Genomic DNA, 22,027 nt, shown 5'->3' on the forward strand with positions numbered 1-22,027 from the left:
TAATAACCAATAATAGTGTCTTCCACATTTGTGACGGTCAGAGGTAACCAATGATCCTGTTGCATGGAAGCCAGCCATTGGGCAAGGGGTCCTGCCCCATACCATGCCTCTGAGCATGGTATACGTGCTTAAATAAGACACCGAGCTGGGTTTCTAGAGGATGCCAACAGTTGTCTTGAAAATTGTGTTGGTAAAAATGGTCTGCTTGCTGGCGATGCATGTGTATATCCCTGCCTGTCACATCTGGGGAGGGGTTCAGTGAATAATATTAAAGGACAAGTGAGTTACCTGTCCTGGAAGTACTTTGTAGCGCATGTTTTGTCCTATGGCGCTGGGGTGGAATTGCGACAAACCACTCATCTTTGAAAAATGTACAGTGTCCATAATTTAAAGTCTCCGTTTTCTATTCCCGGGCTCTGCTCCTTGCAAGTAATGTATAATGAATGGCATAGTTATTTTATTATGCAGTTCCAGGCATAAAATGCATGCAAGCTTTACCAAAACAAGGTCAGGTAAAGTTTTTGTTTTTAAACTTACTAAATAATATATAGAACAAGTAACTTTAAAAATATTTCCCCTTTAAAACTAGAATTTGCTTCCTTCATGACTTTAAGGCATAGTGCTCCATAACACATTAATTGTGTATTAAATAATAAATTACTCTTTCAAGCTCTTGTTTTGATTATTACTAATTATTTTTGGAATATGTTTAAAAAAATTCCTTTGCATTTATAAAGACTGCATAAAAAAGTTGACATACTTAAGAATCAGTCTAGAAAATTCATACATTTGGACCAAAACAAAACCCACCTCTTGCAACTGACTTTTGACAGACAGGCTGAAAGACTTGTTCCACAGAACATGTACTCTTTTTTGTTTGTTTTTCTTTGCTTTGAATTTTCACCACCTCCCTCCCCCTCTCCTCAGTGATTAAATAATTTCCCCCTTCCTTTCTCCAGAAAAGCAAGAAACCTTTTTGAAAAGAATGCCGCCCCAATTTTACATTTATCTGGCTTGGATATAACCATAGTTAAGGTAAGACCTGATCTGTTACATTAACCTGTGTGTTATGCTGAGAACTTGGACTGATGCTGAGTTTTTAAACTTCCCAGTTAATTTAAAGACAGTTTGAATTCTTTTTAATTTTCAATAGGGTTGACTGAGGATACGTGTACGTCTGTGGGGGTGAGAGGCAACCCTTCTATAACTGATATTTGAGAGGAGACTCTCCCAAATATTTCAGTGTCAGATGGTAATACAGACACACAGTCTAGACTGTCCTTGGAGTTACCAGTTCTGCCTCAACATGTAAAATTGATGTGAGAAAGTTTTGCGATCCGGTTGAGAGCTGCAGATTAATTAAAAATAATCTTCCATACCTTAATGGCTCCCCCAAAATGAAATGTTCTGCTATCCTGAGGGGGATGCTGAACTACAAAGGGGTCTGAATTTGCAAAGAGCCTTCACTGGAAAGAAAAAGAAAAGCAAATGTGAAGGGTTCCTGCTGTTTCTGAAGAATTCTTGAGACTGATATGTTGGCTGTTTAGTATTCATTACACACTGGCAATAAAAACTGCTCTTTGGAAGATATGTGTACTCTTATGTATGCATCTTTCTGTCTTGTACCCGTATTGATGAGGTTGTGTTGTTATTTCCATGATAAACCCCCTATTTTTATTGGCGTTTATTCTACTAAAAAAATATAGTGTCAGCCCAAGAAGAAATTCTATTTATTGTATTTATTTTACAAGTCTCTTATCAAACTGCAGCTGTGCTGCTTTAGATTTCACAAGTTTAGCAGAATGTGACTGGGCCAGTACTTGGATAAGAGACCACTGCAAAAACCGAGGTGTTGCAGGAAGTAGAGTTTGTGGTTCAGTAGGTGGCATTGTACCCTCTTGGTCAACACTGAACCACTTCCCCAGCATGTTTAGAGGCATTATCCTTCTGGATGTGCTGCCTTTTTTGGAGGAGACAAAACTACAGTTCTTACCACTGATGACCTTTAAAAGATCCTGTGATATTTTCTTTTGCAAGAACAAGAGTGAAAATCCAGGTGTTTGTGTTAAGTTCTTTTTAGACTACATGCAATCAATCTTAATTCTCCATGCAGTTTCAGCCGAATACAACTGTATTCCAAATACATCTGTCTAGGGTTCACTGTGGCATGTGAGCTGCTTCAACAAGAAGTGCTGTTAAAACGGGACTTGTTTCACTCATCAGTGAAGTGATTTCTGTGCATGTTATGTAATAAGTGCATGGTGTTTTGACGAGACCAATAGTAGAGCAAATCGTATGTATTATAGACTTATCTGTGGACATGTGGCCATAGGCATGGTAAGCTGAGTTTCTGACCCTTGGTCTCTGTTGGTATCTCAGACAGATTACGAAGGACAAGCAAAAAAGCTGCTGGAATTGATGGAAAATACGGACCTGATCATTATTGCAGGAGGGGATGGAACTGTACAGGAGGTACTGTAGGAGCTTTCTCCTGGCTTGTATATAAAAATCACAATACCATATTGGGGATAGAAAGATGGAGGATTGTGTATCATAGTTGCAGAATGCTATAGTTCTGATCTGAGACATGTTCATTCCAAAACATGCCATGGATTAGTTTTGACAATGAAACCACTTGAGAGTTACTGGGCAATAAAGAAATCAGAAAATGCTTTCCCAAGCAACTGATGTTCATAGTAGCATAACTCAAACTCTGTGAAAGGACACACTCTCCTATGCACACACATCCCATCACTTTTGGGTTAAAACTAGTCTGCAGATATTCCACACACAAACCAGAAAGTTATAATGACTGAAAACTGGGGTTCATAGTCCTGAGCAAGGGATGCTGACAAAGAATGTTTAAACAGTTACAAAGGATTCAAAATAGAGTGCTCTTTGTGTGGAGTAATTTCATATTATGAGAGTGATTAGCCATTGGAACAAATTACCAAGGGAAGTAGCGGATTCTCCATGCCTTTCTGGAATAGGGTGACCAGATGTCCTGATTTTATAGGGACAGTCCCGATTTTTGGGTCTTTTTCTTATATAGGCTCCTATTACCCCCCACCCCGTCCCGATTTTTCACATTTGCTATCTGATCACCCTATTCTGGAAGATATGTTTTAGATTATGGTCCCTTCTGGCCTTAAAATTGATTAATTTTTTAATATTTCCTCATGTGTTAAGAGCACACTGAGTGCCATCATAACACGTGCACAAGCATCTGGTTCTTTTACATCCTTAAATGCATATGCTGACTTCAATCAGTGATTGTACATTCAAACCCCTGCCATTCTCTATAGTGGGTACAGAAAATGTACCCCTTTCTGTGTAAGAAACTACAGCTCCTTCCATAAAACATTGGAGGCCTTGTAAAAGTGCATCTATTCTGAACAGCAAATGTCTGCATTTCATAGGTTTCTACTGTAATTGCACAAAAGAATCCAAAAGCCAAATATTTCCACTATCTTTCAGGTCATAACCGGACTCCTCCGCAGAGCAGATGAGGTGAGGGTGTTTGTTTTTTATTTATTTATTTTAATTTATATCTGAGGGGGACATCCCAGGTGTTCAATTGAGCCTCTTGGTCCAAGTGAACTCCTGCAGATAATCCAAGGCTAGCTTGCTGTTTAATGAGTCAGCCATGGTAGTATCCTGCAGTTTTGCCCACTTCCTTTCTCTCTCTCCCATTTTCAATGAGTGGAATGGCTCTCAGCCCAAACTGTTGGGAGGCTTCCACTTACAGAGCGAGGAATGTGCAGAAGCCAGACACAAAACTTTCAAAGGCCTGTGGCCCAATTGTGACTAGTTTTTTGTTTGGCAATAGAGCTGTAGAAAAAACTACAAGTGATTTTCTGTATTTGCGACCTAAAACTGAATTCAGTGTGGCTGTGCTCCTACTCCTTGTATGCTCACTTAACGTCAGTATTCAAGCAGTGAATTTCTACTGACATAAATGGTTGCAGAAAGCAAATTTTAAGGGCTCATGTTAGAATACTTGCACTGGAAGCGATGATATGTTTTACCAGGGATGGGACACTGCTAATTAACAAAGCAGGGGAGCAGTGCTCCCAAAACCTCTTGGCAGCACCCTGGCAAAAAGGCAATGAAATGATCCAGACAAGGATCTGATGATCCTCTTGGCAACTGGAATTATGCCTGCTTAAACAATTACTTTGTCTGAATGTGACAGGACAACCATTTTATATTTAAACTTTGCAAATAAGCCGGTAATTTTAAAAAGGGACTCGGTGAATTTAAAAAACGAATGACGACAACAAAACATTTTTCTCTGCAGTTTTTTGTACTACTTATTGTTGCAGTTGACCCATAAGTTCCCTGTCATTGAAAGAGAATGGAGAAAAAAGAGTGAATGTTCTGTTTTCTCCATTTGTTTACTTTGAGCTTTTGATAGCGTTTTGAAAGATAGTGCATTGCAATGCAGTTTTTGCTAATTTACAGTAGCCCAGAATATTTTGCATGCTGCATTATTCTGCAGGGTGAGGGAGTTCATTGTAGCATAGTCAGAGCTTCTGATTCTGCATTTCTTGGGCCACAGAATTCTCCTACCCCACAGAATTTTGTCCCTACTGTCGGTCCACATGCTAGAGGTAATGGTTTCCTGCAGATTTGCCCACCTGCTTGTGCTCTGCCTTCCCTTTACGGATTATGTCTTAACAACACTTCTGATTATAGGAAGAGCCCATTAAAGGCGCTAAAGAGATGCCCTTTTAGTAAAGTGGGAAGGCAAAGTAGGAGCAAGTAGGCCTGCAAAGAGCCAATCTCTTGCAAGCTATAAAATGACACTGTGTAGAGTGAGAAGAGGGTGCTAGGAGGTGTAAGGGCTTACAAGTGAGGGGATAGCAGGTAAAAGTGATGGCAAAGGGATACAGTTTAGCTGATGTGGATTTGCAGTGCTACAAGCTGCAATACCCAGCAGAGATATACAGTGATATACAGTAGTTTACATTGTTTTGCTTACACACTTCAGGGAACACGGTTTATTGTGATGTGGTGCTGCACTAGCTTGCTCCAGCAACAAGGCCTTTACTGCACCAGGGGCCAGAAAACAATGCAGGCAATGACTTCCACAATCAAAGCCTCTGCTATATCAATTCATTCTTTTTTCTTTTGAGGAAATCTCTTTGTCATGCAAGGTTTCTCTATCAAGAGGGCTTCTGCAAAGATAAATGAGATTCAGTGCAGCAGGGCTTCAGCTGCCACCTTGAGTTGCAGAGAGATGGCAGATTGCTGACAGAATCCATACATTAGGTAGTATATATCTGCCAACCTGTGTGTAATGATGCTCCTAATGATTACAGAAAGCTCCTTTGTAGCCAGTTGGCACTGGTGGGTTCAGAGATTCCAATGCCATGTTCTGAGTCATTATGTGTTTACTGCCTCGTTTCGGGAAGTGCCTGACTGCTTATTGCCAAGGGGGCAATAGTCTACACAGGAAGCTTAATTCAGCTGATGCAAATGTAAATTTACTTCCCTCATGTTTCCAGGCTACCTTCAGTAAGATTCCTATTGGATTCATTCCCCTTGGAAAGTCCAGTACCCTGAGCCAAACTCTCTACCCTGGAAGCTTAAACCAAGTCCAGTAAGTTTTGCATGTGAGAGGAGAGATTTGGTGTTATTTTTGAGGGGAAAATGCTGCTTGGTAGTTTGGGTTTTTCAGATCTTTCTTCTTTTATCTCTCCTCCCTTCCTCTCTGGGTTACACAGTAATTGGTAGTCTTAAGGGCCTGACAGTCAATGAAATTTAAAGGCAAATTTAAAACTCGTGGAAGGAAATATTTTTTCTTAGGATGCACAGTTTATCCTGTGGAACTCCCAACCCCAAGATACCCTTGAAGCCAAGGTCCTGGCAGGATTCAAACAAGGATTGGGAATTCATATGGATAATGAGACTAGCCAGAGATACAATAGACAAAACAACTCAATGGTTTTGGAAAGGATACAAGTTCTCCCTCTTCAGTGTATAAGCCAATATTTACCTAGTAGGTGCTAGGAAGAAACTTCCCCAGTATATAGGACAATATATCCCATATATGCCCACTGCAGGGCTTCTTGTGCTTTTCTCTGAAGCATCTGTTTAAGATTCTCCTGGTCACCAGGAGACAGGATAGTGGACAAAACAGACCATGGGTCTGATCCAGTCAGGCAGTGATCATATTTCTGCATTTTGTTATGTTAAATATAAGCTTATTTTTCTGTTTGTTTTAAAAAAAATTAACCAACTTTTCTTCCTCTCCCCATGTTTTTCTACCTTTCAATTTCTCCCATACTAATGGATTTATTCCCTTCACTGTGAGCTCTGTTCACTCGTCACAGTAACTCATTAGCATTCTGCTCTGTGGAAGCGTTGCTGGTATACACAGTGCCTGCAAGCCAAACTGACATAACATCTGATCCTTCATTAAAACTCCCAGAGTGCTTTGCAGCTCAACAAGATGGACAATGCTCTAATCAACAGTAGGATAAAAATAATTTGTTTGGGCTTTGAAGAAGCCATTTGAATTGAGAGATCTCATTGTCCGCTGATAACAAATTACATAGATGGGGACCACAATATATTGGTGGAGTTGAAAAGAGTTTGTCAATAAGCTGCTTAACAGCCCATGTTAGTAACAGAACCTGAGTGCAGACATAAGAATGATAAATAGTAACATTTTAGATATTTGGACATTGGTTTCTCCTTTGCTTATTGGACTTAAATTCTGAGTTCAAAAGCCATAAAGAGCCAAGAAATGGACAAAAAGGTTCCTTTTCCTTCTTTAAGGGACTGATCCAAGGCCAATTGAAGCCAATGGAAAAACTCCTATTGACTTCAGTGGATGTTGGATTGACCAGAAGTGTTTTATATATGCGGCTGTCGTGGGAAATGTGCGCAACCTTGAACTCAGGTCTTATTCGGTGACTGAAGGAGGAAATGTACCTTAAACATGTTTAACCGGTTCTGTGGTACAGAATCTTAAACAGTTTGTTGAGAAAAGCTTTGAGGCCCGTGTGTCATGGTTTAATATTAACCCTGGGGGATGAACAGCAACCATCAGCAGCAGCATGAAGGCTGGGTTAAGATTGGCAATAATGATGGCACAATATAAGGCTAAAGGAGCGTAGAATAGATTAATTTAGTATAATAACGTACATTAAATCCCTGAATCATTTTTATAAATTACACTATCTAAGAGCAATGATATTTTTCAATTTCTCCCATATTTTATCTACAGTCACTGTCTTACTTTCAAAGCCCACAAAATCTAAGACAACGAGGAATGAATCTTGTCTTGTGCAAGGAAATAAGTATTGTGCTCCCTTATCCAGATAAGTGCACTGATACACTGCAAAAATAGCAGTAATATGCACCTGTATTTTGACTGAGTTCAGTCCTATGCATGGACCCCCGGCACATTCTCTGCTTACCAATAGTAAAAGAAATTTGCAATTAGAATCCTTAAGGAGGTAGGGAATATAGTAGGTGCATGTTCCTCAAGAGTAATTGGGTGATGAACCTCTCTGAAAAAATTATGCTGGCTTTTGTCATTCATTACTGCTGACTCCTTTTGCTTCCCATCCAATAAGAAAATGACACGCTGTTTAGATTGTAGATCTTTGGGGCTGTGACTGTCTCTTACTATGTATTTATATAATGCCCAGCATAGTGGGGCCCTGATCTTGATCGGTGTCTGGGTGCTACTGTAATACAAATAAATAATACTTCAAAAGCCCACACTGCTTTTTTGTGGCCTTCTGGCTTTTTTTCAGACACATTGCTGATGCTACATTGGCCATTCTGAAGGGAGAGACAGTTCCACTTGATGTACTGCAGATCAAGGTAAAAAAAATCTGTTTCAAAATGGCACCCTCCACTCTCACTTTTAGGTGAAAACAGTATTCTTAAGGCTTTTCTGTTTATTTCTCATGCACTCTGGCCATTCCATTCTCCATAGTATTGGGGAATCCTGATAGATAATGTTTACACAAGAAAATCCCCCTCCAGTCAGTGATGTCATCACTTTGTCATTGTAGTGGAAATCCTTCCATTTGCCCTCCTAATGGGTTGCATACAATAAAATGGGATGTTCTGAGCTAAAGGGAATATTTGAGTATTTAAAAATGTTTTGGGGAGGCAGAAAGTGCTCGATGAATGCATAACTTGCAAATGCTGGTATTTCTGGAGGAATGGGATAATAATAGCTGTCTGAATTGATTTAAAATACATCTTGTGTAGATATTGGGATTAATAACCTGCCATCCCGGAAAATCTGAGACTGGAAAACCTTTGATCATGCCCGTCGCCTTTCTGAGTACCCCCTTTTTCTGGTGTATCTGTTCTGTGAGCAAACAGCTGTCTTTCCAGCCGGTACTTAGTGGTGCTGTGCAGCACACCTTTCTTTGGGCTCCTGGTCTCCACAAACTGAAATAGTCCTTGCTGGGTGTGCTGTCAAAGTGAACTGCTGGCACCTTGGAAACCTTCAGCTATGATTTCCTCTCTGTTGGAGTAGACAGAATGTACCACTTGAGCTTTGTCCAGCCCTTATTGGTTTTGGTTATTGTAGGACACCCTTGCTATAAAATTTCACTTCTGGGATTGGTCATAGATTAGCTGAATTACTGTTTTATGGTTGCAAAAAAGAATGTAAATGTGCACTTATTGCTTTTCTTTACAGGGAGAGAAGGAGCAGCCAGTGTTTGCAGTGACTGGATTAAGATGGGGATCCTACAGAGACACAGGAGTTAAAGTTAGCAAGTAAAGAAATACAATGTGTTTTTTGTAGCTGTGCCTTTTTTTAATACCCCTTGGTATTTCCCATCCCAAATCTTGCAGTGAGGTCCTTATGAGCTTTAGAAGAGGACAAACATAGGCCCGTTCCATAGCATTTTACAATGATAAAGTGTAAGGCATTTCAATGTTCCCTTTCATATGCATTTAGCATTTTACTTTCTGCTGAACTGATTTTGAAAATGTTAACCTCACACTTGCCCTGTGATGTCCAATTCTGGAAGTTCTTTCACAGACAAAGCCAATGGGAAAGCTTTTTCCTGAGTCCGGTCTGAGAGGAGTAATTGTACGTTGGGTTTCATCAGTCACCAAGGAAAAGACACACACACAAAGACTCACTCATAATGTAATTCAACTCCAGTAAAGAACATTAGATGCAATAGAAATGTCCTTCAGTTCCTGGCAGGAGTGGCATGGAATGTACTGTCTGATGATTGTTTTCTGATCACTAAACTAATAAATGCTGGGTTTGCTCCAAATGAATAGTGCTGAGCTGTACTGCAGCTGTTGGGTGTCTGGGAAGCAAAGGGATGTGGTAGTTCGTAAATGAACCACCTCAGTCAGCAGACGAGGAGTCAGGAGTTAGCAGAATGGGGTGACAAGGCCTGGCTTGGATCAGAGTCTTTGTCACTAGGGGGTTCAGCGGTTGGTGAGGGTGCTAAGGTGCTTGCCACTGTGTGACAGGAGTGCCTCTGAGATGTAGCCCCAAGTTTCCCATGGCCAGTAGCTAATGGGATGCATTCTCTTCTCCCCTAAACACCCACTAGCCTTCCTGCCAGTGGCTAGACTCCCACGTCTTCACTCATTCTGACCCACTGCCAGCCCCCGATCTTTCCCGTGCAGTGATGTCCTTCTGCAGGACTTGGTCTGCTTCAGACTCTGTATTGCGCCGGTGGCATAACGGGTAGGTAGAAGGGAAGGCACCAGCTAAGGTGTGGCACAGATGGAGTTGAGCCACAAGTTCAGCAGGGAAGGGACCGTAAGAGTAGTAACTGGCTCCAGGGACCTCTGTGGGCTGCCTGATGGTTATCCCTCCATTCCAGTCTAGACACTCTCCAGTGGGACTGCCATGATGTTTTCAGAGTAGCAGCCGTGTTAGTCTGTATCTGCAAAAAGAACAGGAGTACTTGTGGCATCTTAGAGACTAACAAATTTATTTGAGCATAAGCTTTCGTGGGCTACAGCCCACTTCTTCAGATGCATAGAATGGAACATATATTGAGAAGATATATATACACTTACAGAGAGCATGAACAGGTGGGAGTTGTCTTACCAACTCTGAGAGGCCAATTAAGTAAGAGAAAAAAACTTTTGAAGTGATAATCAAGATAGCCCAGTACAGTTTGATAAGAAGTGTGAGAATACTTACATGCTCTCTGTATATGTATATATATCTCCTCAATATATGTTCCATTCTATGCATCCGAAGAAGTGGGCTGTAGCCCACGAAAGCTTATGCTCAAATAAATTTGTTAGTCTCTAAGGTGCCACAAATACTCCTGTTCTTTTTGCCATGATGTTGTCTGTGGTCTTGTGTGGTGGTGGTCATGTTGGGGATGGGAGGCAGTTAGTAGACAGATGAGTCAGTGGTGACAGTGTAACATGGGTGGCAGGATCCCGGTTGAGGTTTTTGGGAGCCTATATAGTTTGGGTCTCCTACTCTCCAGAGCTGCCGAAGTTCATGTGCTATAATGACCTTCTGTGTGTGTCATTAAATGTTATCCAGTACTTATGGTAACTGTATTTTTTTTATTGAAATACTTATTTGGTCTGAGAGCACTTTCAGGCAAGTAAACATTAGGAGCATCCATTCCTTTAATTCAGAAGTCATTGATTTCACATCCTCCATCCCATCCCTTCATGTAGCCTGCTGAGATGCATCCCACCAGCTGTTGACCATGAGAACCTGAGTCATTTTGGATTGTGTCAGATAATTTGGTGACACTCTGCTGCTGAGGCGTTGGGCCACCTGTAGTGCAGGTTTTGTAGTGCATTTCCCCGATCTGTGCAACCCAGCAATGGCACATGGGACTTGAGACATGAGTCTATTCCTGATTCTGCCACTGACTTGGTGTGTAACCTTGGGCAAGTTCTCTGTGCTGCAGTTTCTCCTTCTGTAATATGAGGATAGTGATACTCTCTTTCACCAAGCACTTTGAGATCAATGGATTAAAAGTGCTAATGATTACTTATTGCTGCTATTATGTTGTGGGAACTACACATCTTGTAGTGTATAAGTCTTGTATAAGTCATTTTTGTTGTATCTTGAAGTTCAAGTGCACAAGAATAAACTTCAGTGGAAAGCAAATGTATATACATTGGCATGTGTTGCATCAAGGAAGATTTTACTTTACCCAATGCCCCCTGAGTTTTCTCATGAATTTTGCCTCGGTTCTTTTCAGATACTGGTACCTCGGGCCTCTAAAAACCAAAGCAGCTCACTTTTTCAATACACTGAAGGTAAAGTATTATTGCATTACTAAATAAAAATAATAATAAAAAGCAAAGTATACCTAGCGAGGGGGGAAGAGAGGCAAAGTATGTGCACTGTATGTGGAGCAATATTCCATGCATTATAATTCCTTTGAGGAGTTCCAGTGACAACATAAACTAAGAGGGAAATTCAGCTAATTTATATACCTAGAAACACATACAGCCTTAATTGTGAAGCTCTGAGCGGGGTATGTTGTTTCTTACAATATATTGTAAAATGCCTGGTCTGAGGAACTGCTGCAACCATAGTCAATGTCACTAGAGGGAGCAAATAACCACTTTTGAAGCTAGAGAGAGGCTGGTGCAGCTGATAATCTGTAGCGGGAGCTCAGCCATCTTTCTCCAATTCAGTCTGTCTTCAGGCTTCCTTGTGGTAACGTTTCACCCTGATTTATTCATCTGATGTAAAAAATGCCTCTAATTAGACTGTACACGAGTGTTGATAATCAGACAGAGGCTTCCAGGCGGGATAAATTGAACACAAAGGTTAATTGCTTATATCTCAGTTTAAAGTTTTTAGATGCTTTAAGGGACAGGGTGAAGTTTAACATCTGACCTGTGTTAAAGGTGATGCACTTCTATTCACATTGTCCTCCTGATCCCCTTAACGTTAAAACGTACAAACCTTCATAAAAATGCTCTGATATTACTCAGGAATTGCTACAGCAGATCAAATCCATGTAGCCCGTATCCTGTCTGTGATAGTGGCCAGCACAGAATGCTTCATAAATCTCCATAATTGATAGTTATGCAGTAGCATGCCCATGAGAGAAGTTTCTCTCTAACCCCAGGCAGCTAGGGGTTGTCTTTAGATCCTGAAGCAGGAGAGTTGATAATAGTATACATTGATATCCTAGCTAGCATTACTGTGTGTATTCATATTGTTCACATAAACGTCTGACTTAAAGAGCATTCTGATCTTTGCCTCAGTGATATCTAGTGGCAGTGAATTCCACAGGCTGTTTATACATTGTGTTTTTAAAAATCTTTTTCTCATTTTTAAATCTCTTGCCTTTATATTTCCTCGAGAGCCACCTTGTAGACAGAAGAGCCTCATCGACTTCTTCAGTGTCATTCATTACTCTACCATGTTACCTTTTTCACTTCTTCTCTAAACTAAATAGTCCCAACTATTTTAATCTCTTCTTTTTTTAAAGTCTTTCTATGCCACTAATCATGTTCACTTCCCTACTCTGCACCTTTCCAATTTCTGCTGTACCCCTTTTGAAATGGGGTGACCATAATTGATCATAATAGTCAGGGTGAAGGACTTACCATGATTGTATATAAAGTCATTACAGTGACTATTCTCCTTTATTCTAAAATGATGGCCCAAAACATTGCAGCTTTTACAGTGTTTTGAGCCATAACAGTAATTTGGAAGAAATACTAAGTTCAGGCCCTGCCTTTCCCCCAGGATCATTAATATTCGTATGCTTGTACTGCTCTTTCTGAACAATTTGATCAGTCCTATTAATGTGACCATGAGCTATGATGGAATTTTTCACCACGCTTAGAGGTGTGGAGGGGAGGGGCTCCACATTGTGAGTCCTATGATCCAAAACAAGCTTGTAACTTTTTTGGCTTACAGTCCTCGCCATTGTCCTGTGCAAAGAAGAATATATGTACCTTGTGCACGTGGGCTATCAGCTGAATTTCTGTAGTGTGTTAATTTCAATACCAAACCAGCGGTTGGCATCATTTATTCCCTCTGGCTATGTATTTAGTCTTTTAGAAGTTAGTTAAAAAAGGAAGTAAATGGTGTCCCCAGTTTTAGCCACGGGCACTATTTGAGTAGCTAATGTTTTATTTTAGCCTCTAAAGTTCTGGCGTTAGAATCAGAAATATCACCGGATAACAGTTAGAGCCCTGCACGGATACAGAATTTGTATCTGCCTCTGATCTGCAGACATGGTCTGCAGATATCCGCAGATTTGCAGGGCTCTAGTAACAGTGTGCTATATGTTAGTGTTTTGCCTCTCAAATGCTTTATAAAGTTACTGGAGCTGCCTCTGTGGCCCTATGGTTAGTTCTGTATGTTGCCAGACAGGAGAACTGGATTTCTAGTACAGGTTTCTCTCTCTCTCTCTTTCTCATCCTCCTGCAGCAGAGGCAACACACATTCAGCCCTCTGCTGGGGAGCAAATACACCTCATTGCTCTGCTAGGGAGGACTAGCTGAACAAGCTCTGGAGTCTTGTATAATCCTTCCCAGCTGGGAGAATGTCAGCTCCCACATGGGAATCTGAAGGATGGAGAACCTTAAAGTGGGCTACGAGGGGGTGGGATCCTCGGGCTGTGAAGGGAATGTAGCTGTCACCTCCCACTCTCTCACACAGAATAAGCAGATGCTTGCTCACCAGAAGGCCATTTTTCTTCCTCCTTTTTGGGTAAATCCAAGGAATGGCCTCAGAAACATCAAGCTTCCCTTACGTATTTGGGCCCAACCAAGAGACCCCCTGAGGAGCCGGAAGAGAAGCCATCCAGACCCCCTTTGTATGTGCGGATTTACAGAAGGCTTTCACTGTACTGGGCATCTCCCCCAAAGGGTAAGCAGCATGCGTGTGGGCATAGACTCAGAGGTGGGCTTTATCCAACAGTGCACCATCCAATAAGGCTGTTTCGTGGAGAGACCACTGGAGCAGATCCTGTCTGCATGTGCTTTTATCCTTAGACTCCACTGCAGTGTATAAACGTTGTCCAGGTTTTATTTCTGGTGTCCCTCCTTTTTTACTATGTCTGCCATCCCAAAAGCCCTGTCAGGCTGGTTGCAGGGATGGGGCCATCGTGGTTATTGCTAGCTTGGAAATAATGACATTCAAAAAAAGGACAGAGAAGTACTTTGTATGCTCTGGTCCTCTCCCAGCAAACAATACGTACAACAAGAACTTGAGCTATTAGCTGGGCCACCAAGTGCTCAGACACAGAGGCCATGAGCATGGAATGCCCAAGTAGACAGAAGTCAAGCACTTTGTAGAGAGACAGTGCAGGCACTTCTGGCAGTAGGGGGCCAATCATGCCACTTTCTAGTGGTCCCTGAGTCCCTCCTTCTGCTGGACAGCCATGGTGGCCTCAGAGGAAGCATGTTCTCGTTTACTGGATGGAGTGCGAGTATTGAGAGGAGTGAGAAATTTGGCCCACTACCCTGCTCCTTAGGAGTTCTTGGCACTTAGTCCTTGGCCCAGCAGGGGGTGGGAGTGTCACACGGGCAGCACGTTCAGCCCCTCAGGAGAGTGCCTTGCATGCTCCACTGGTATTGATGGGCTTCCAACTCCCATCCAGTTCTTCTGTGCCAGAAGTCCTACAAATGTAGTGATGAGCTAAAAGCAGGACTAAGTGGTGAGCATAGGCTGTGGCAGGGATGAGGAGAGGTTGTCTGTGGGAAATAAATATTTAGGTTGCTGTACTAATGTCACAGCTTTTGGATTTTGTTGGAGTGGGGGCTACATCCCTTTATTAGATTAAGTGCTCCTGTTCTGTGAGCCCAAGAGACCTGTCAATCTGGGGTCACTAGGGACTGCTTTTAAAGCGTTTGTGCAATGTGCTGTTTGTCAACTTAACTTTCCAGCCTCAGCCCCCACAGCTTCCCTTCTCTATATGTCGCTTTTTAAATTTGAAGGAAACAAAGCCTGTGGAAATAATGGGACAGAGCCGCTTTAGGTGGCACCGGTCTTTCATATTTCACAGCAGTGAAACTCTGGTCTGTGTAATTTACTTTCTGGCTAATGGTCTCTTCCCTTCTGGATTCTCAGAAATCCCCCAGGAGGCGACCTTGGAGGCATGGGAAGAAATGCAGCTGTCCACCATTGAACTCTCCATCACAACTCAGAACAGGCAGCTTGACCTGACAGTAAGAGCACAGTCTAAATAAATCCCTTTCCGTGCAGAGCACTCCTTCCTCGCTGAACTCCCATCTTCCTGACCACACAGAGTAAACTCTGTCTTTGTGACAGGTTTCAGAGTGGTAGCCGTGTTAGTCTGGATCAGCAAAAAGAACAAGGAGTCCTTGTGGGACTGCAGAAGAATCTGAGAGAGGGACAGTTTTAAAGATCCTGCGAGACTGGATTGCAGAAACCAGGTTGGGGCAGAGAGGGCAGTGTGTGTGTAACAGGAAGTTTTCAGTAACCAAATGAAATCCTAAAGCTTTCATGGCAGGGGTTAGGCACCTCCTCTCCTTGCCCCATGGGAAAGTGGAGATATTATTTACTGATGCTGAAATGAAGCAGTAAGCCTGGATGTGTGCCTGGAATGTTGACCCTGTCCCTCTGCCAACCGCAGAGCGAAGGACTCAGAAATGCTGGCACTAAAACGAGGACAGTGGCAATTTTAAATTAAAGAGGATAGGAGCTAGTAATTTTTATTTATTTATTTGCGAGGGGCTGGGGAGAGACAAGTAAAGCTGTCCCTGTGAGAGCCTCCTTGGCGCAATATGCCGCTGTTTATTTCAAGCGCCCCTAACACCATCTCTGGCTGGAGTCCATGTTTCATAGCAATGAAATCACAGCAAAGATTTCTGGGTTCATTTAAGTCTTTAGTTCTGATGGAAAGTGCTGGACTGACATTCTCAGTGATCAAAGCCCTTTGTTTATAGGACCAGGTTAAAAACAGGCTACTTAGTGTAAGCTTCCCCATACTGCCCTGCCCCAACATGCCACAATGTGGCACTGCTGGGATAGTTTAATTTCCACACAGCCTTTGGCCTCCCTGTGCAGGCTACCAACAGGAACTGGACTGAAAGCATCCACAGTCCTTGGATGGTAACAGCTTTGGTCACTACTGAGCTGGACTGGATTAGAACTTGTGATCTAAAGTGAAGAACTCAGTGTTCCATTACCATAATCCGGTCCCGAGGGCCACTTCTTCATTTCCATTCACTTTGCCTTTCTGTGCAGCAGCAGCGCTAGTGGCACTTTACTAGTCAATGGGGAGGGGTATGTGCTCACTGCTGTGGTCACCAGTGCAGCCCCATGAACTTGCCACCTTTTGAGTGAGTGGCTGGAGGAGCAAAACAGTTTACATAAGTGCAGCTTCACCCCCATTAAACAACCATCTTCATATCATATCTTATCCCCACCCATCTGGATCCCCTTAGGTCCTCCATGCTTTTACACTCATCCCTGAGACCACATATAATGGTCATTGTCTCCCCAGCCTGAAGGGACTGGATAGAGACTCTTTGGAATCTATCACATAGCTCATTAATCAGCCATAGGCATCTCAGATGAGTAACATGAGTCATTCCTTCCTCCCTCCCATCCCAGGCTCAGGTCTGATCTACACTAGATAGGGTTGACTGGTATAGCTATACAGGTATAGCTATATCAGCCAATCCTCCTAGTTTAGATTCAGCTTATATTAGCAAAAGAGTGCTTTTTCCAGTGTAGCTTACACCAGTTCCGCAGACGAAATAAGCTATACTGGCAAAAGAACTTCTTTGCCAGTCTAGCTGAATCTACACTAGGGCTTTTGCCATAGTAGAAATGTTGTTAAAAAAAATCACACCCCCAGCCAACATTACTGTAAGGGCAAACATTCCTAGTACACGCCTGACGTAAGCGCATATAGCAAGTAGGAAATCAAGACAACGGGTCAACTGAGCCAGGAATTTAAAGGGACAATGTCAGATATACTTTGACCCCAAATCTACATTTCCTACAGATAAGCTTTTACAAAATCAAGGACAAAAAGAAATGCTTCCATCATTCATATTTTTTAACTCCAGTGGGCATTGTTTTTTTTTTTTTTTTTTTTTTTTTTTTAAACGAATAAACATTTCCTCTTGCAGCACTTGCTGGCCAAATGTTGCAGCATTGTGCTACGTAAGAACCTGAAAGAAGCGTTGACTAGGAACTACTGTTTTGTGAACAGAAGTCAGACTGAATAGCCTACTTTCATTGTCCTACTAGTTGCATGGAATGCAAAAAGAAACCAATGCCATAAACGGTAAAACGATCATAAAAATTGGTTTAATATTTTTGTTGAGTATGTGATTTAGTGTTTGGTACAGAAGAATGGTTGGTAAGGAATCATTAGGTATCATTTTTAACCTGATGCTGACCATTTAAGTAGAAAAAATAGATTCTTTTCCTCTCATCCCTTACAAAATACAACCCAACCCTCTTTTTTGAGGGACAGTTCGGAATGTGGAAAAGGGCTGTCTCCTTAAAGAGGGTTTCCAGCACATGCTGCAGTATGGAGTATGCAGAAACACTAACAGTTTGGATTCTAAATCTTTTCCATAGCGCACAGAAGACTTCTTGAATATTTGCATTGAACCAGATACAGTCGGCAAGGGAGACTTCATAAATAGGGGGTGAGTACGGGGAGGCTGCCGTGGGCCATCAGATTTTCTAGTCACAAAACTGACTGTGTTTTCTTGGCTTTTGTGCTGCAAGGACAAAAGTGGGGAATGCCTTGTGGGGTTTGTTCATTCAAATACAGGTTTATTTTAATTTTCTTGTTTTGGAAGCAAGAGCCAATGTTGTGTGGCTAGAGCTCCCCTCCCTCCCTCCCCCTTTCCTCCGCTCCAATGCTGACTAACATTGTTATTGGTATAACACCATCTCTAAGAGGCCAGGTGCTTTAAAGACAGGTAGGAAGATAACATCCCTGCCCCAGAAATCTTGCAGTTTAGATGAACGATGTGGGGGCTGGGATACAGCAGAATCAAGGTGACGGCACCAGTGATGTTTGGCACATGCCTTTGTTAGTGCCAGGATTCAGTTTTTAAGGGAAGGGGTAAAGTCCCTCAGCTCACTAACACATCTCTGAAGTGAGGTCTCAGCTGGAAAGGCCTCTTGGAAGAAGTGCATTTTAAGGAGGGACTTGAACAAATAGAGTGGCAGCATGGGCAGACCAGGGGTTCCAGGTATGGGGGCCTGGTACATGGAAGGAGCTCTGGAGTCTTCTCACCTCCTTCCTCACCCCCCTCCCCTCTGCTTGGGATGCTTTCCTGTGAGATGCTCCTTTCTCCTACTCTGTAAATGAGCCACTCGGAGGCACTCGGTGCTGATCTGAGCTTCTTTCCTACCTCCTCTAAGGACCCTCAATACCAAGTTTATCACATTATTACTCCTTGTTGAAGTGGAGTGTGAGGCTTCTAGAGAAGCGTCACAAGGAGTCTCCCGCAATATCAGATTCTGCTTATTCCAGCAGGCTGATCCTTTGGTTGCAGCTGCTGTTTTCCAGTCCTAGGGCCCCCTCTAGTGAAACCAGATGGAAAGGTGTGGAAATGTCATAAGCAGCTTTCAGGTGCCGCATGGTTACTGCATATCTGTACCTTGTTTACAATATTAATAGCAGGAGCAGGCAACTTATTTGAGCACTCTGCATTACCTCTGTGGGAACAGTATCTTCAGAACTATGAATACCTAAGTGGCATAAGATCAGATGGCATTGGGTGTAAATTGCATCAGCCATGTTGATTGTAGGTTGCCTGCCATTTGAATCTGTGCTGTAAGGACTTTATAGAAGGAAATGTTTATGATACTGTTACCATCGGCAGCAAAAGGAATCTGCCTGACCAGGAGAGGGGAAAAAAGGAGATTGTGGTCTTGCCTGGGACATCTCACCACCAGGAAGGTGCCAGCGATAGTGGGAATTCAGATAGAAAAGTGTCTTCCATTCACAGTCAGTCACCAACACAGATTGTTTCCCAGCTGGATTGGATACATGGTTCCCAGCAGTATGTCACATTCTGTGACTGCGGTTACACCTTCGTGCAGAAAGCCTCTGAAGAATGTAAACTCATGCAGCTGGCTGCATGCACCCAACACCTCTTTTTAATCTAGTCCCAGAATTTTGTAGGTAAATCAAGAAAGAGAGAATAGAGGGAGAGGGTCTGCTCAGTCCTCGAAAGAGAAGACTGATTAAAAAAAGCCAGAGGTGAAGCAAACCAGGCCACTGGGAGGGACACCAATAGAAAATGCCACCCCTGAAGGAAAAGCTCTCAAAGGACAGCACCATCAAAGCCACCTCATCACAGAGTCCCTGCTGCCAGCCACCAGAGCAGAGGAGCTTGTCTTTGGAAGCATTTGAGGAAGCATTTGTGTAGAGGAGTTTTGTTCCTTTTTACCTAGCCAGGGGGTGGAGAAGTTTGTGGAAATGTTGTATTTCTGCAGGCATTGAGGTGAATCTGTCAGGACTGATAGTGCCTCCCTCTCTGCAATCTATGTGGGAAACCAGAAGATGAGTTGAGATTGAAGGTAGTGGACGCTTTGGAACCTGAAGAGAGTGCTGGAGGCTGAATGCCATCGGATTGAAAAGTGAGATTTATGTCATACCATGCGCTTTGAAGGGCCCCAGGACTGTAAATCTCAGTCGTGGATAATAACAAGCCTCTGCAGCTAGGATGAAGTCAATATTTAAGTTGAGGTGATTACATCATAGCCCCATTTCAAACTGCTGCTCTGTGGGGGAAAAAGAGGCGATACGCCATGTACCACCACTAATTTTCTTTCCCGCTCCCCAGCTTGAGCTCTGTTTAAAATTATAAGGGACATCACCTAAGGGCATGAGCTTGGTTACCAGGTGGAATAAGTCAGGCATTTCTCCATTGTACACTGTTGTGTGTTATGATAGGGTTTGGGTTCCTCATAACTGTTTAGCATTGGCCACTGCTGGAGACTAGGTAACGGACTAGGGGGATAATCGTTCTCTTGTGGTATGTTCCAGCGACAGCATGTATTGCCAATTGGTGGTGTGATTCAGGGAGTAGCCTTTTGCCTCTGTGTGTGTGTGTGTGTAGGTTAGAGTATATAGTGGGATATCATTGCCTATGAAAATGTTGTTATTGTTAGGTATTTTTGTTTCTGATTCTTTTTTTTTTTTTTTTTCTTACTCTGCTTTAGAGACCAGAGTAAGGATCTGAATAAATAGTAAACCCCTCATGACCCTTACGTAGGACCTCTGGGGGGGTAATTACACTGGTTCTAGCTACATACCTGTTTGCTTCTCTAACACCCTCCCTTTCATGATCTTTTGTTCCCTGTCTCTCCCTTGCCTTCCTTGATCATGCAGTTTGATCCACATGGGCAGACTATGCACCCAGGTGGAGGCCCATTGACTTTAGTGGGGCCCTTTGCAGACAGAGGGATCTGCCTGCACAGATGTGTTTGCAGGATTCCGAGTTCTAGATGGTGAACCCTTCTGAGATAGGGAAGGTGTGTAATTGTTCGTTTATAAAGCACAGTATAAATCAACAGCATTGCATGCTGTCAGTGATTTATAAATATATACTGCTATGAGAACGTTAACTCCCTTGCATTCACTCATTAATCTTTTAATATAGATGGTTAAAAACAACCTTCCCAATGTCTACATTGCTTGTCTCCTCACCTGTCCCTTTCCTGTGGTATCTCAGCTTTCCTTTCTGTTGCTTTGTCCTCCTCCCCTATTTGTGGTCCTCTTCCCTCATCCCCTGTCCCGCATGAGTTCTAAGAGTGTTTGCATTCCCAAAGGCACGTCACTCTTTTGAGGGGGCTTTCCTGATTATATATTCTTAGGACATCCATTATTGAGTGATGTTTGAACCCCGTTTCCTTTCTTATCAGCCTGTTACAGCCTTCTGTGCCTTAGGCCTTGTCTACACTACAGGGAAAAGTCGATCTAAGCTACGCAATTTGAGTTACGTGACTAGCCTAACTCAAGTCGATGTAGCTTAGATCTACTTATCGCGGGGTCCACACTATGCGATGTCGACGGGAGAGCGATCTGTGGTTGATTTAGCGGGTCTTCACTAGACCCGCTAAATCGACCACTGATGCATCGATCGCCACGCGTTGATCCCCTGGTAAGAGTAGAAAAACCCTAATAGAACAACCCTGGACAGATAATACTGCGGTAACTCCACCTGTTTTGGAGATCTGTAACTCTTGTGTGGAAATAGCCATGATTATTCTGGCCTACTTCTTGAGAGCTACAATACACAAAGGTTGGGACTGTATTATTCTGTTTGCCTGCCTGTCCAGGGCATGTGGGAGCAGAAAGAGCCATACAGCGATCAGTTCTTTTGGGGTTTGGGGAATTCTCTCTTGTACAGAGGGTCAGCAAAAGATCTGTGTGCTACTGAAGCCCTCTAAATGAAGCTTACGTTAATGGGACTTATGGAATGCATAGACCTTGTGCTGCCTCTGTGCATTGAGGTGAATTTAACCCTTGATAAATTAACAAAACAAAAGAGTATTGTTTTTACCAGTTGGAGGGGAAGGATGAACCAGAGGGTAGCGTGCTGGCCTGGGACGTGGGAGACCTGGATTCGTGTCCCTGCTCTCCCACAAACTTCCTGGGCAAGTCGTTTAGCTGCTCTGCGCCTCCATTCCCTATCTGTACAGTGGGGATGATAGTACTTCCCTAAATACACTGTTTAATGTAAACATGTTAAAGATTAGGGTGCTCATATACTAAGGCAATGGAGGTCATGTAAGTACCTAAGAGAGGCAGACTGATAAAGTTTATGCAAGTGAACATTTTATTTAGAATAGGTAAAATGAATGGGGTTTGTACCTCCAAACAGGAGTGAAACTAATAAAGCAACCTTTGCTTTACCTTGTGCTGGTGATGAAACTGGAAGAGCTTTTGTCAAACATTAGCTTAAAAAACCCAGTACATCTGATTCTAACTTTTGTATTCAATCACGTAACTATTTACTGAACATTTTTTGAGGCCATCAGTAATTTTTGTGGGTTTGGTGCTATACGAGGAAGACAGGAATGATACATCTTGCGTGTAAGTGGACATCACAAACC

The 22,027-nt window shown here is 42.6% G+C and overlaps 1 protein-coding gene across 1 annotated transcript in view; it reads left to right on the forward strand.

Annotated features, from left to right (window-relative positions):
• The window catches only part of AGK (acylglycerol kinase), a 36,823-nt gene that overhangs the window by 12,051 nt on the left and 2,745 nt on the right, over positions 1–22,027 (forward strand). The window contains exons 4-13 of the mRNA XM_024195733.2: positions 960–1,035; positions 2,380–2,472; positions 3,478–3,510; positions 5,511–5,605; positions 7,773–7,842; positions 8,678–8,757; positions 11,193–11,250; positions 13,684–13,831; positions 15,035–15,132; positions 17,525–17,595. Coding sequence (XP_024051501.1) covers positions 960–1,035; positions 2,380–2,472; positions 3,478–3,510; positions 5,511–5,605; positions 7,773–7,842; positions 8,678–8,757; positions 11,193–11,250; positions 13,684–13,831; positions 15,035–15,132; positions 17,525–17,595 — 822 coding nt within the window. The remainder of the gene's footprint in view (positions 1–959; positions 1,036–2,379; positions 2,473–3,477; positions 3,511–5,510; positions 5,606–7,772; positions 7,843–8,677; positions 8,758–11,192; positions 11,251–13,683; positions 13,832–15,034; positions 15,133–17,524; positions 17,596–22,027) is intronic.

Source organism: Terrapene carolina, unplaced genomic scaffold (genome assembly GCF_002925995.2).
Source record: "Terrapene carolina triunguis isolate 2854851 unplaced genomic scaffold, T_m_triunguis-2.0 Scaffold247, whole genome shotgun sequence".
Taxonomy (NCBI): Eukaryota; Metazoa; Chordata; order Testudines; family Emydidae; genus Terrapene; species Terrapene triunguis.